Source organism: Delphinus delphis, chromosome 13 (genome assembly GCF_949987515.2).
Source record: "Delphinus delphis chromosome 13, mDelDel1.2, whole genome shotgun sequence".
Lineage (NCBI taxonomy): Eukaryota > Metazoa > Chordata > Mammalia > Artiodactyla > Delphinidae > Delphinus > Delphinus delphis.
Window position 1 is genome coordinate 40,287,463 of NC_082695.1, and position 14,576 is coordinate 40,302,038.

Genomic DNA, 14,576 nt, shown 5'->3' on the forward strand with positions numbered 1-14,576 from the left:
ACTTCAGGTAAAATGCTTGGTTGGTTGACATGCTGCCATGCCTTTCTGTCTTTTAGTGCAATGCCAAGGACCATGTTTTTGGTGGTGTTTATAAGTTGACTTTAGAGACCAGAGCACTGTTCTTAAGTCTCATGAGTCCTGTATTTTATTTTATTTTTATTTATTCACTTATTTATTTTTTTGGAAGTCCGTCTTGACCATTTTCTTTCTTTTCTTTTTAAATTTTGTTGTTGTTGTTGAGTCCTGTATTTTAAACATGCAGAATGATCATGATTTATAAAGTTTTTGTGACCCTGACTAGTCACTGAGATTGATAATCCTGATTTTTGGACTTAAGGGGATATACATTTCATAAGACTCTTCTGTGATTCTGAAATTTCTATTCTTATATCCTCATGTTGGGTAATTTTCCTTGATGATTCTGGTTGGTCCATTGGTCTCTTACATGTGGCTTGGAGACTTTGTGGTGTTCAACTAAATTGAGTTATTGTTGTTCAGACTAAACTTAAATGATAATTATTTAAACCAAAAAGTGTGAAGAAGCCATTATAACCATCCAGAGCAAGGATTCACCCATTTCCTCATCAGTTAAAAATGATGTGATTTTTTTTCAATCTGGTAAATATCTACTACCATTTGCAGTTAGAATAATTTTATCAAATACTGGATGTCCTTTGACATTATACCACTTATCAGAATTTTTCCAAAGATTTTGGTATCACAGAGAACCTTAGTGTGCTGTATTTCTGCTCATGTCAGTATTGAGGAATTTGGTTGTTAACTCTTAATCAGCCGGTAGCTATTAAAAAGGTCATTAATTTTTTATTGCAAAAATATTCATGCCTCCACAAACTCATTATATGACACAATGGTCCTTTATTAATTTGACTTAACAGATTTGTAACTTGTGATAATTTGTCTTTTTTAATAATATTTTCTGAGAAAGGAATGAATTCAATTAATAATAATGTAAATTAGTCTGATCTCCAGAAGAGGACCAAATTTATGCACACGCTGGAAGCATACATTTACCTAAAAATATTGTGTCGGTTAAACATTTTTGTCAGTTGGTTAAAGTCGATCCCAGGGAATCTATTTTGTTACTTTGCTTAATGTGGCTTTTTTTTTTTTTTTTTTGAAAGGGACACGTTTGAAGTGGGAGAATTTTAAGTAACTTACTTATTTGTTTGGTTTTCAAATTGAACAGCCTCAGTGGCTAGAGAAAGGGCCCTTCATCCGGTCCTTTCACTTATTTTAACCCAATTTTGTACAATTTTGCCTGTGGTTCCTATATTTAAATTCAGTCTGAGGCTTACACTCTAACTTTTGTGAACACTAGCGAAAACATTTTCCTTTTGTAAAAAGTAATGCAAAGAGTAATTTTAAGGGGATAGTAAATTCACGGTAACCAATTACTGTTTCTAATTTACACGTTGACGAGTAAGGTGTAGAATTCAGAGATTTACATAAACGATACCGTCAGCAATCCATCTAGAAGCCTCAGAAGAGCTACTTGCTTCTGTGACCTTCTTCTCTTATCCGATGGGAGTATGCTGATTTATATGTTGTGCTCTAAAGTTGTGGCTTTCCAAATACTGATAAAACTAAGATGGGGGGCGATACTGATTTTACTTCTTCAGAGACTGCCTAGTGAGCTTTTTGGAAGGGGTGTGTATTGGAAGAGCACACACTGATTTTTTTTAAAGAGTGGAAACACTGTAAGAAAAGTCATTGTCACTCACGGTTTCTCTCCCTCTTCCTTTAGATTAGCGCTGCTCTGGTATCATACTGTGGTCCGCCCGTTTTTTGCCCTGGATGGCAGTGATAACAAAGCAGGCCTGGATGAAGCGAAGGAAATTCTTCTCAAAAAAGAAGCTGCTTATCCAAATTCTTCCCTCTTTATGTTTTTCAAGGGACGCATACAACGATTAGAGGTACTGTGCATTCCCCATCTTTTTAAAAATAAAGCCTTCTGTTGATCGAATCTATAATTCTTACTTGTGGGGGGGTAGTATCACAAGGAGCCCGAATGTCATAGGGCCGAGTAACGTCTTGTTTCTGTGCCTTGCGTTGCATCCTTGCTGTGGGAGCCTCTTCCAGGAACCCGGGGTGTTAGTCAGTTACCTTCTGTTCTGCAGCTGTGGGCGAAGCAGGGCCGGGGTCCCTTGGTGCTGATGAGACGAGATGCTGCCACCTGAGCTGAAGGCACAGGAGCCCTTGGGAGCGTCTTAGTTAAAGAACATGAGATACGTTGTTTTTCCGTCTCTGGAATTACTAATAATCTGTTTCCAAATGTTCATCCTGGCTGACAGTTGATTTATACACAAGTTATTGCCCGAAATGTCAAGGACAGCAAAGGCTTTGAAATAGTAGTAGCTGGTATTACTTTTTCATGCATGTGTCTAGGTCCTGTGCCAGAGGTTTCACACACACCATCCCATTTGATCCTCAGAGCAAGCCTGCGACAGAGATAGAAAATCATCCCCTTGCATCTTACAGGAAAGATAAACAGGGATCTTAGCGGGCTTCACGTGACCTCCGAGGTCACCCAGCAAGCGAGGCCAGGCTGTCTCATTTCAGAAAAACAGTACGCCCTGGCCTTTGAGGGGGTTCTGCTTCTCTTTGCATTTCTTTTTTTGTCTGCTTGCTTGAGGGCATGAGGATCTGAAGAAAAACGAAAATTTTGTAAGAAATTAATCATGCATGTGAAAGAAGGTGACTGTTCTGAGGTCTCCCACCCACAGGCTCACCAGTAGCGAGTAGTGCAGCAATGTGAGGTTTCATAACCTCTGCCCTCAGTTAACCAGGCATTCTCTGCACACCCATCGAAAAAACCCACAAGTGCTTTGGAAGATTTTTGCCCAGGAATGCTTTCATGAGCACAGGAGGTGATGCGTTCACTAATTTTTTGTTGGCAGTGGAGAGTATATTACTTCCCCAATAATTTCTTTCCTTCATGGAGTGCCTTCTTAAATCCGAGGACGCCTTCCCTTTATTTATGGAAATTGTATTTTAAAGATTGTACTAATAATTTACAGCTGAAACACAGCACAGAAAGCTCTCCAGGATCTGACTTATTTAAGCCCATGTCCAAGTCATTTTTCTTCTCATTACTTTGAGACTGTTTTTCTTGGCATTCAGGCCCACGTACCTTCAGTGACATTGCTCTTTTTTTCTCTTGCTCTCTTAAAAACGTAGATCAGTCTCTTGTGCAATCCAGTCTGCTGTTAGTGTGTTTTTCTTTCAAGCTCAGGGTTACGGTCCTGCATGTAGGGAAGCATGTTCAAGCTCTTCAGGTTTCTCTACTCCCTTGGGTTTGTGCAGGAGGAAATAACCCCGTAAAAGGAACATTTTAATTGGCTCAGCCTTCTCACTTGAGTGACCTTTTCTGAAATGAAAGTTGGGTGCAGGGTAAATGCTTTCTTAGATGTGTAATGCCTTTCCTTTAAGCAATTGACATTCTGAATAACTCTGAACTCGAAGATACTAGGTTTAGTGTTCAAAGGAGGTTTGCCTAGTGGGGGTGAGAGCCTGACGTTTACAGTTGTGTACAACACAGCAATGAGGCCAGAGCATCAGGCACGTACTAGATGTCTCTCCCCTCACTCCCTTGATCAATGAATGCTCTAAATTGGGTTTTGAAACTGTTAAATAGAAATGTAAAAGTCAGGATTTATATTTCATTATGCTTCCCATTTTCATTAATTTTTTATTTTAAAACAAAAATGCTGGGACTTCCCTAATGGTCCAGTGGCTAAGCCTCCACGCTTCCAATGCAGCAGGCCCAGATTCGATCCCTGGTCTAGGAACTAGATCCCGCATGCATGCCACAACTAAGAAGTCCGCATGCTGCAACTAAAGATCCTGCAGGCCACAACTAAGACCCGGTGCAGCCAAATAAATAAACAAACAAATATTTTTTTAAAATGCTTAACTTTTAGCAAAATTAATAACTTATTTGTTCTCCAGAAACTCAATGTGGCATGATTTTAGTTTGTCCACAAGTCATCCCTATTAGGGACGGAGTGAATGCTAACAGTGAGCGGTCATTCATTGTCGTTGGGATGATTCTAGAAATGAGGAAGCCACAGCACCATCAGAGGATTCTTATAAGCACGGTTTGGGGAGGTACACAGTGACCATGATCGCTCTCAGCAGACGGTCAGTCTCTTTCATGGTGGATCGTTGGAATCTGAGTGCCGGTGGTGGTTGGAATCTGAGCGCTGGTGGTCGTTGGCATCTGAGTGCCGGTGGTGGTTGGAATCTGAGTGCCGGTGGTGGTCGTTAGAACTCCTTTGTCATGGGGCAATTTGCTTACCCGACTGATACTTGGTTTTAAGAAAAAAAGACTGAAAGACCTGTTACTGCTCTTGACTGGTGAGCTGTGGCCTGAGGGTCAAGTGAAGTGTGACAGTTGTTTCTGTTTGGCTCTTCCCAAAGTCTTAGAGGATAACAGAATTTTAGGGCTAACTTGAGATATTACGGTGCCTGGACGGTGGCATTTTGTTCGTCTTCCCAGGTGAGCATGTAGGAAGGTGTCAGCTGGTGGCATCCTTCATTTGCTGATGAAGCATTGCTCAGAGAGGCTGTGACATGGGTCTTCAAAGGCTTTTTGTAAGGCCTCTAAGCTCCCAACTCAGTTTATGAAAGCACACAGGGCTTCGTTGATGAATTTGTTTACAGAAAACCTTTTTCCTTTTCAGTGAGCATTTAGGTTAGAGAGAGGGCGCCTTGAGACCTTTTTATGGACAGGCTCCAGGGAACATGGTCTGGGGCTCTAATTTTGACAGGTGCATCATATGACACGGACTTAACTTTTTAGATTCTGAGTCACTGAAGAAGTTATTTGCACAGCTGCTTTCATGTAAGCTTGCCCTCATACAGGGTGACTAGCTCAACACGGGCTGGTTAGTGTTCACTTTCCTTGTTATTTTCGAATCATGTGCAGGTGCCCACTTTCTCTTTCAGTGTCATCAACAGCTTTTTACATACTTTGCCCTTCATTGTTTGGGACAGTTTGGAATCCGTAGGGGAGGGTGGTCTTTAACATGTCCACCCCTGTCCTGCCACTTGCATAACCCTTGTGGCCGTGTCTTCATTATTCCCCAGTGTTGTGGCCTGACTTGACATAGCAGTGAAGTTCTATGCCGTCGGTGGTACACGGGGTCCTTGTGCATCTCAGGACACCAAGCTTCTCTGCTCTTCGGGAGTCTTGGCCAGACTGCAGGAAGAGTTTTCTTTCTTTACCACCTTTGCTTCTCCCCACTGCGTGTCTGGAGTACCCCCACCTCTGGCCCTCTCCACCCTCTTGTCTTACCCTCCTTACCTGTCCTGTTGACTTTTCCCATGTGACTTAGCATGTTGCTGTGAGGAATAAATGGGTTCACACAGTACTTAGCATGTGATAAACGCTATCCAAGTAGTGGTGTGATGGTGGTTGTTATTCTTACTGAGTGCTTAAGCCTGGGAAGTAGTGTTACCAAATTTGCTCTCTTTTTAGGAGAAAGAACTTGTTTTGGTGTTGAGAGTTGTCAGTAGAGCTAGGCTTGTGATGGGTAAGATGCGTGTGTGTAGCTAGAGGGGCTATAGCTACTGTCCCGTACCCATGTTTACTTTTCCCTGAATTTCCATAATGCACACAGATGTTAGGAAGTTGACCCAAGGGTTATATAGCAACCTCCATTTTAAAATATGAATGATAATTATAATTTTGAATTTATATTTATTTCCATCCCATTAAACCTACAGTAGTGGTAGTAGTGGTAGTCTATTAACGTACAAGTGATTAATGAGTATTTTTCTTGATTATTTAAAGATATTAGGGACAAGTCTACATTTTAATAAACTTTAATCCTCTCCTCTTTTTTCTCTAAACAATACAGATTTGCACAACTCCCCTCTCCTCCCGCTTTAACAGTCTATTTAGTATATAATATACAGATACACATGCTTGGTTTTGTGTGTATACATAGTTTCATATACATACTTTGTATGGTGTGACTGGTTATAAAACTAATTTTTAATATTAATCTACTTATCTGTCTCTAAATGCTCAAATATTTGAATGAATGACAGTTGATGGACATATTCTAATGAAGTTACTTTATGCACTTTGGGAACTCTTATTTTGAGACTGTCTTCCTAGCTTGGACCCATACTTTCTGAATATCCTGCATGGTGACATCAAAAACCACACATTTGCTTCTCAGGAGCAGAAGTGGGCCCAGCACAAGACCTGGCCCTCAGGGGGTGTTTGTCAAATGAACAGATGAGTCTGTTGGCAGGACGTCCATTGATCAGTGTGAGTGACGGCGTTTCTTTAAGAGAGGAAGCTGGTTATCAAGGACTGTCTACTTTTCTTGGTGGAACCTAAACCTGTTTCTGCTACCGATGCAGAAGAAGATGGTGCAAGAATGTCTTGACATTTGGTGTGAGAGGATGGCCTACTAAGGAGGATACTGAATCAGATATTGAAATTCTGATGGGCTGGCTAAAGAAGTGTGACTCTAAAGAAAGGAATTAAATAAATTTACAGGAAGTAAAAAGGACCTGGATATCGATGGGGTCTGTGCTCATTGCCGGAGTGGCAAGGTGAGAAGGCTGAGCCCCTGTGCTGCCTGAGCTCAGCCTGGTGGACCCTGTGCTATAACAGCTCCTCAGTTACAGCGGAGACAGCCCTACTTCACGAGGACCAAGTGGGAGTGTGCACAAGGCCTTGAGGCCACACTGAGGGAGTCCTAGTGAACTTTACCGTGTGTGTGTGTGTGTGTGTGTGGCCTTTTCATACCATCTTTCTTGCATTCAAAGCTGCCTTGTTGGTTCTCTCTGATAAATGCCACCTTCTCATGCACAGTCTGCTCTGGTTTGTACTTCTCCCCCCGGTCCTTGCTTCTGAGCAGGGTGTGTGATAGGATGTGGTTTCTTTTCCCCCATGAATAATGTCTGCAGGGATGGCTTTGATGGTTGACCTTTACTTTGTCACCTTGGTGTTCCATCTCCTTACTTTCTTTTTTTTTTTTGAGGTGATTTTTTAAAAAATAAATTTATTTTTATTTTTGGCTGCGTTGGGTCTTCATTGCTGGGCACGGGCTTTAGTTGCGGTGAGCGGGGGCTACTCTTTGTTTTGGTGCGCGGGCTTCTCATTGCGGTGGCTTCTCTTGTTGCGGAGCACAGGCTCTAGGCGTGCGGGCGTTCAGTAGTTGTGGCTCGCAGGCTCAGTAGTTGTGGTGCACGGGCTTAGTTGCTCCGCAGCATGTGGGATCTTCCCGGACCAGGGCTCGAACCCTGTCTCCTGCATTGGCCGGCAGATTCTTAACCGCTGCGCCACCCGGGAAGTCCCAGCCATCTCCTTACTTTCTGTTACCTGCATGGTTCTGTGTGAAAGGCCCTTACGCTTTGACCCGTGTGCATGTGTTCTGGCTCTGGATCTTCCTCCCACTCATCATTTCAGGCTGTAGTCCTTTCTCTCTGGACTTTTACTGATGAAATTACATTTTTCATTGGTGCTCCCCAGAGTAAGCAGGAGGTCTGTGTTGCTTTTTAGCTCCTTAGTTCATGATTGTGGCAGGGACAGAAAGGTGAAGGTTGATCCCCTTGGTGATGAGTTTCTCAGACAGAGACAAGAGGCAGGAGGCCTGCGGGGGCCATGGAGAGTAGGGGCCAGCACAGAAATGCCAAACCCAGGGAGGCCTGTGCCCATGCACCCATCTCGGGGGCATATTGACTAATCAGAGCTGTTGGGTGGCAGCGTTTCTCTGCATCTGTTGACGAGCAAGCCTGCCTCTTGTATCTGAACAGCATGATTTGCCAGCATGAGGTAATGTTATTATTTATAGGATCAGGAAAAAGGCAATGCAGGAAGAGAAACAATTCCCTGAATTCTGTTAATTGTAGTTTTCTCTTCTGACCTATGTGGTTCTCTTTATTACTTCAGGCACCAGGAAAAATAGGGTTACCATTTATTCTCAGAAGGACACAAAATAAGAGATTGGCTTAATATGGTGTAGGAGAGGTGGAGGATATATTTGTCTTCACTTTCCATTGTGATAAATCCATACCGTGTGGTTTAATGACTCTGTTCACTGAAATGAGATGATGATAACCCAAACTGCTAATAGGTTAAATACATTTGCTCTTCTTTTAACTCTATCTTTACAAGTTGTTGGGTTGAAAAGCAAGTAGAAGGTTAACATTGATTTATATCCCTAAGCTCACTAAATGTGCATAAGAGGATGAGTTTTCCCTTGCCTACGTTAACCCTGGTCCTAAGGGTAGGGGTTAAATGCATGATCTATTGTTAGGTGTCCTTGACAGTAATACTGCTAAACCGATTCCGCTACTCAGTGACATTAATGCTGAATCACGTGTGAGTAACCGGGTTGTCACAGCATGTCCTTCTGCATGCTACAGGTGACAAGGCGGGGCCTCTCTTTTTAAAACACATACATAATACTTAATTGTTAAGATGTTAAGCAACTTCATAAAAATAACCCAGCAATAATTAAATTCTAAGCTGTTTTGTTTCAAGTTGTTTTGTGATCTTTAATATACACATATTAGACTTCAGGCACTTTTGCTTACAAATCTAATGTTTGCATGTTTTAACATAGTTTTTGTAAATAACTGGTATGGAAACTATTTAGATTTCCATTGTGTTACTAATTTGATATTTCCCATTGTTGGGATATTGGGATATTGGGATATTTAACAGTTGTTCCCCTATGATTTCCCAGTATTTCCCTGTGATAGAAAGTACTGTAGATTTCATTTTTTCAGAAATAAAATTTATCTTCTCAAACTGGGACACATAGACTATTTTGTTCAGATTGTAAAATGATGTTTTAAGAAGTCTTACATTCTCATACCTCTTTGCCTGTGGAGGTGGGTGTGGTTTAATTCTGATACCTGTTGGATTCAAGAATAGTAACATTAATTTAAGGGTATTTCTCTTCCTGTTATTGAACTAAATCCTTAAGATAGATGCAATCTGTTTTTGAAATAGCTTTATTTTATACCTTTTATAGATGTTTTAAAACGAATATTACATGGTTTTGACAATTGTGATTTTATGTTTTAAATATAATAAGTGTATCACTGTTGCCTTTAAAAATATATATTATTTAGTACTTTTATCCACTTGTTTCTCACATACACTCAGCTTTCAGTTTGTCGGGTTCTGTATACTATAGGGAAATTTTAATTGATATTTATAATATTTCTTATTCATTTCTGAGAATATCTGTTCATTTAGTCATGTCACTCTTTCTCTCATTACTTTATAATTTTTTTTACCTGCATCTGTCCTGTCATATATATAGTAAACGTGGGTTCAGATAGAATAAGTATGTGCATGTGTACATAGTTATTTTGGATTAAGGAGGAACTAGAATTCAGGCCTTCTCTCTCAACCCAGTTCTCTTTTTAGCTTTTATTTGCTGATAAGTTACATATATATATATATACATTCTAAATGTAATATTATATATGTGCAAAAAACCATATATGTAACTTACTGGCAAATAACACATTTAAATATTGGTATAAATATAAATATTCAGGAGAGCTTATTCTTGGGCTTTAGAAATAAACCTGATATTTTTAAAAAAATGACTTGATTAATGGAATTTTTTCCTGCATTTTGGAGAAGCAAGTCACTTAAGGTAATTAAACATTTGAATGTATTTTTTGGTTAGTCATTGCTAAGTACCCTTTTGAAATTCTTTAATAATTTATCTTATTTCTTCAAGAATCTTAATTTAAGACATCTACTTACTGTTATATTCATCTTAGTTTTATATTTTACTTTTTCTCATTTCCACTTATTTTTAAACATATGATGACTATTTCCAGACATGTAAATGTGGTATTTTTATTATTTGTGGTATTTTTATAAATTTGTGTTTTCTTAATTTTATGATTGGGCTTTAGATTATCATATGGGCTTTTATAGAGAGAGATTTGATTTTTTTATCAGTGCATTTTCTACTTCCACTTTCTTTCTAGTTTTTCTTAATTTAGCTTGTTTTATAGTTCATTTTCTTAATACTCTATCGTATTTGTCTTATTAGAATAGTGAAGTATTAGTATTCTTGTTTAGGGATTCGATTGTATTCCTTGAAATTCAGCTTGCATTTCATTGGTTAACCGAGAGTGTTTGGGGGGCTGTGATATTGTGATATGATAAGATACAGATCATGACTAAGGGCTCAGCTCTGGAGGCCAACTGCCCAGGCTGAGTCCTGGCTCCTCTACTTTGGCTGAGTGACCTTGGACGAGACGCTTAATCTCTTTAAGCCTCACTTCCCTCCTTGTTGAGGTGGGCCCCTGGTTTGTACCTTAGGCGTAGGTTCCCTGTTGAGATTTAGGGAGGTGCTAATCTGGGAGGCACGTGCTGTCCTGGGGCTCTGAGCGTGGATCCTTGTCGGTGTAATGACATGACCACAGCCCTGCTGGGGCTGCTGCTGGGGCTGCTGCGTTACCAGCCACAGGGACAGAGCTCATGCCCCGGGGGAGATCAGGACCACGTGGCAGGCAGGCATGTAAGCAGATGCAGATGGGGCCAGGCTTTGAGAAACATAAAAACAGGCCTATGGGAAGGGAAAGCATGGTGTGGCTCACCCATGGTGCAACCCTCGCAGCTGGAAAAGATGACCCAGGAGTGGGGGTATTTGCGTTGGCTCTTGAAGAGTCTGTAGGAGTTTGCAGGTGAGAGGTGAGAGCATGGGGGATGAGCTTGCACTCAAGCCCAGATCCAAGAAAAGGTCAGATAATGGGGAGATACAAGCTCATTGGGGCTGGAGCATTTGGTGGAGAGATGTGGGTGGAGTAGGGGTGACCCCGGCAGCAACAGATGATTTGATTTTGTTTCTCAATCCCAGCCTCCCTTCTCATAGAGGACTTTCTTGTTCATATTTAATTGTGTCTGTGAAGCACACGTGTTGTTTTCCTTTGCTCTCAGGGCTGTGTTTATTGTTCTTGTTTGTTTCCGTTTCTGCTTGCTTATTCAGGGGCAGATTTTTCCGTAATGCTTGATTGGAAAGGTGATCACTGTATTTTACTTGTCTGCCATTTTGAACATGGGTTCACATATCCACGCAGGCAGTGTTTCTTTCATGTCTTCGTTCCTCACTCTTCTGAGGACGGTAAGTGTACAGCAAACTCCCATTGCCGGGTGGCACAGAGCTAGTTTTAGGACATAGTGTTCCCTACTTTTGCCTACCCCTGTCCAGAGCCCATGTGTGAAATTCTCTATTTCCTCATAGTATCATATTGAACTTTTCTGCCTTTCTTTATGATTTTGGACTCTCAATGTGTGGGCACATTGGTTTCCTAAATCTGTGCGTTTCTTTGTTTCGTGTACGAGTCCTCATTTCTCTGTGGCTTCTTATAGAGGACTTGTTAGCTGTGGGAGTTTGTTGTCATACAGCTTCAGACCTTCAGGTTTGGGCGCGTAGCATTGTAGAATGAGCACTGGACTAAAAGCCTGAAGATTTGGTGTTGGCTGTTTCGTGAAGCGTGAAAACCCTCTCTACTTCCACATGGTCACTCACACGTCAGTTTGGAAGAGCAGTGACTCCTCAGTGAAGCCAGTCTTCTCTGGCTCTGGTTCTTTATTTGGAAAATCAGGGGGGTTGGTATAAATCAGTGTTTTTCGGACACATCTTACCGGGAGCACTGATTGGACGGACTAGTTAGTACATGTTCCAGGAAAAGAGGTTCCATGTCATTGAAATCAGGATATCCTGGGGCTTCTCGGAGACTTTAGTTTTGCATCACGAGGGAGATAGAGTCTGCAAGTATGCTGTGTTTACCCAAGTTAATTGGCCAGGAAAATTCTTTTTCATACTGGAGCCTGTGAGACTTAGAAGCATTCTGTAGAGCACACTTGAGAAAAACTAGGCTACGTGATTTTTAAGATTTCTTCCAGCTTACAAATTGCATGGTTCCGTGAATATACTAAAAGCCACTGAATTGTACACTTTTTAAAAGGAAAGAATTTTCTCAAAGCTTTTCTAAAAAATTTGTCATGGATTTTCAACCTTCAGAACGGTAACTACCTGGCATTATTTCTGCTGTTTACAATTTGTCTTTAATTCCTCTTTGGAAAAACCCACATACCAGCTCGCCCATTTGACTTCCTTCACAGAGAACGTCATTCAGTTCTAGGAAAACTGTTCAAAGTCACTTTCCTGATTATGGCCTCTATTTGCTTCTCTCATAAAAGTCTGTATGGACGTGAATCCTCTCCATCTGTTTTCCAGGTTTATCTGTTTATCTTGAATTGCTGTCTTATTTTGTGTGACTCTTTGCAGACTCGTTTTTCTCTATTTCTGTAGTCTTTGTTTTTCTGAGTTAATTCTTTGCGTTATCGTTTTCCCTGTTTAAAATTCTTTGATAGTGCCTTTAACATAAACATATTTCTTTTAAGTGTACTGCTATCTTTCATAAATTCCTTCTCTGCAGTTTTAAAAGGCACCACAGTGTAGCTCAGCTCAAATGGGCTCTTCCAGTTCCTGGCCGGCAGAGCTTTCTGAGCCTGTGTCCTTGTCTGTAAAAAGAGGACAGTGCCTTCCCTGTCAGCCTTAAGTAATGTAACATGGATACAGCTAAGTGCTAACTAAGCACATGGTGCTTCGTCAGGGATTTTCCTATTTAGACAGAATCTTGTCTTGGTTGTAAATTCAGTATAAAGCACTTTCCATCACAAATTTTTGTCAGAATCATGTGCCTAACTGTTGAGAGACCAAGGAAATTCTGCAGCTGGTGCATTATTCTGTTTGGTTACATAACTCATTTTCCATGGGGGTTGCTGTCCATTTGTGTGGAGGTGCTGAAAACGTTACTACTCTATTCCATTATTTGTGTGTAATCAGAGATTTGTAGCCTGTTATGGAAAAGGCCTTCTGGGGGGATGCCAAGAGAACTATAAAAGGCTTGTGTCCCAAAATGAACTTATCATCTAATTATGAAGTTAGCAGTGTAAATGCATGAAAAGGTAATTGTACAAGACAGTAACAAGGGCCAGATGAATGGCTGGTGGTTGTGGGTAGCTGACCACCACCAGCTCCCACCATGCCCACCCTGTCCCCTTTATTACCACCCACCTCGTGTCTGCCCAGAGACTCATCCTCATTGGACACACGGCATTAGATGTCTTCCTGATTTGCTCCTTGTCTCTCTCTCCACATTACAAGGAGAAGAGAGGCTCCACAAGGCAGGGACTTTGTCTCTCTGGGTCACTGTTTATCTCAAATGCCTTGACCAGTGCCTGGCTCCTAGAGAGGATGTGTGTGTGTGTAGTGAATGAGCACTTTGGTCTCTTGCTCTTCCCACTTAGTTGTGCTGTAATGATTGTTCTCTTTCTCTAGCTCCTGGGTTTTTGTCAGAATGGGAGCAGCCCATGTATTTATGGCATTTTGAATAGTTTTCCTTAATTATGCAGAATTCATAGAGTCAGTGTTTATAGTAGTAGGAAAAGCTCCATCATCCCCCACCAAGGACTGTGCGGTCATAACTCTAAAACCACAACATTAAGGGAAAGATTGATAGAATCGATCATACATTGATCAAAAGGTTTGTAGAATTGACCCCAAACTAACTTATATATTATATAAAAATGATAAAGTTAGAAAAATAAAGCTAGGAAACAAATGATTAAGTGTGGGCATCCTTAATTTAGAATGAGCTCTTGCAAAATTAGAACATATTAAAAGGGTAAATATAAACATACAAAAAGAAAAATAGTCAAAGCACCGAAACAGACAAGCTATAAAATAAGACATACAAATGGCCAATATCATATGAACCTCAGGATACAATCCAGGAGATGCAAATTAAAACAACACTGAAAAGTGATTGGCTAGTATTAAAAACATAGTTTAGGGAAATGGGCCTTTTATAAACTGTTGGCACATATGTAAATTGGTAAAACCTTTGGGGCAGGTAGTCTACTATTTATACACATTCCTATACAATATAACTTAGGAAATAACTGATGCACCACATATGAGAGTGCCTGCACACAGAGACTAAACCTGCCCACCTTCATCACTGGTAAGAAGAACTCCAGGGGTGGGTGTTGAGCTGGGTGGGTACTGTGATTTACCTGGCTTCGCTCGGGTACTCATACTCTCTGAGACCAGAAAATTTTTCCGAGAAGCAGGACCCTTTCCATTCCCAACACATACATGAGGGTGGAGAGGGGGCGAATGGCTCCCTGAAGAGAGGATGCCTCTGATAATTAGGTGGTGTATTTGCTTCCTAGGGCTGCCATAACAAAGAACAGAAATTGATTTTCTCACAGTCCTGAGGTTGGAAGTCCAAGCTCAAGGTGGGCAGGGTTGATTTCTTCCGGGGCCTCTCTCCTTGGCTCGTGGGCGCCGCCTTCTCCCTCTGTCTTCGCATGGTCTTTCCTCCGTATGCACACACGTCTGTCCTCATCTCCTTTCCTTGTATAAGGACATCAGTCATATTGGATTGGGGCCTGCCCTAAAGACCTCATTTTAATACAATTACCTCTTTAAAGACCATATCTCCAAATACAATTGCATTCTGAGATCCTGGGGGTTTGGATTTCA

At 41.0% G+C, this 14,576-nt stretch overlaps 1 protein-coding gene across 1 annotated transcript in view; it reads left to right on the forward strand.

The window, feature by feature from the left end:
* Nucleotides 1-14,576, forward strand: part of TTC39C (tetratricopeptide repeat domain 39C) — a 105,913-nt gene that overhangs the window by 62,737 nt on the left and 28,600 nt on the right. The window contains exon 6 of the mRNA XM_060028816.2: nucleotides 1,766-1,934. Coding sequence (XP_059884799.1) covers nucleotides 1,766-1,934 — 169 coding nt within the window. The remainder of the gene's footprint in view (nucleotides 1-1,765; nucleotides 1,935-14,576) is intronic.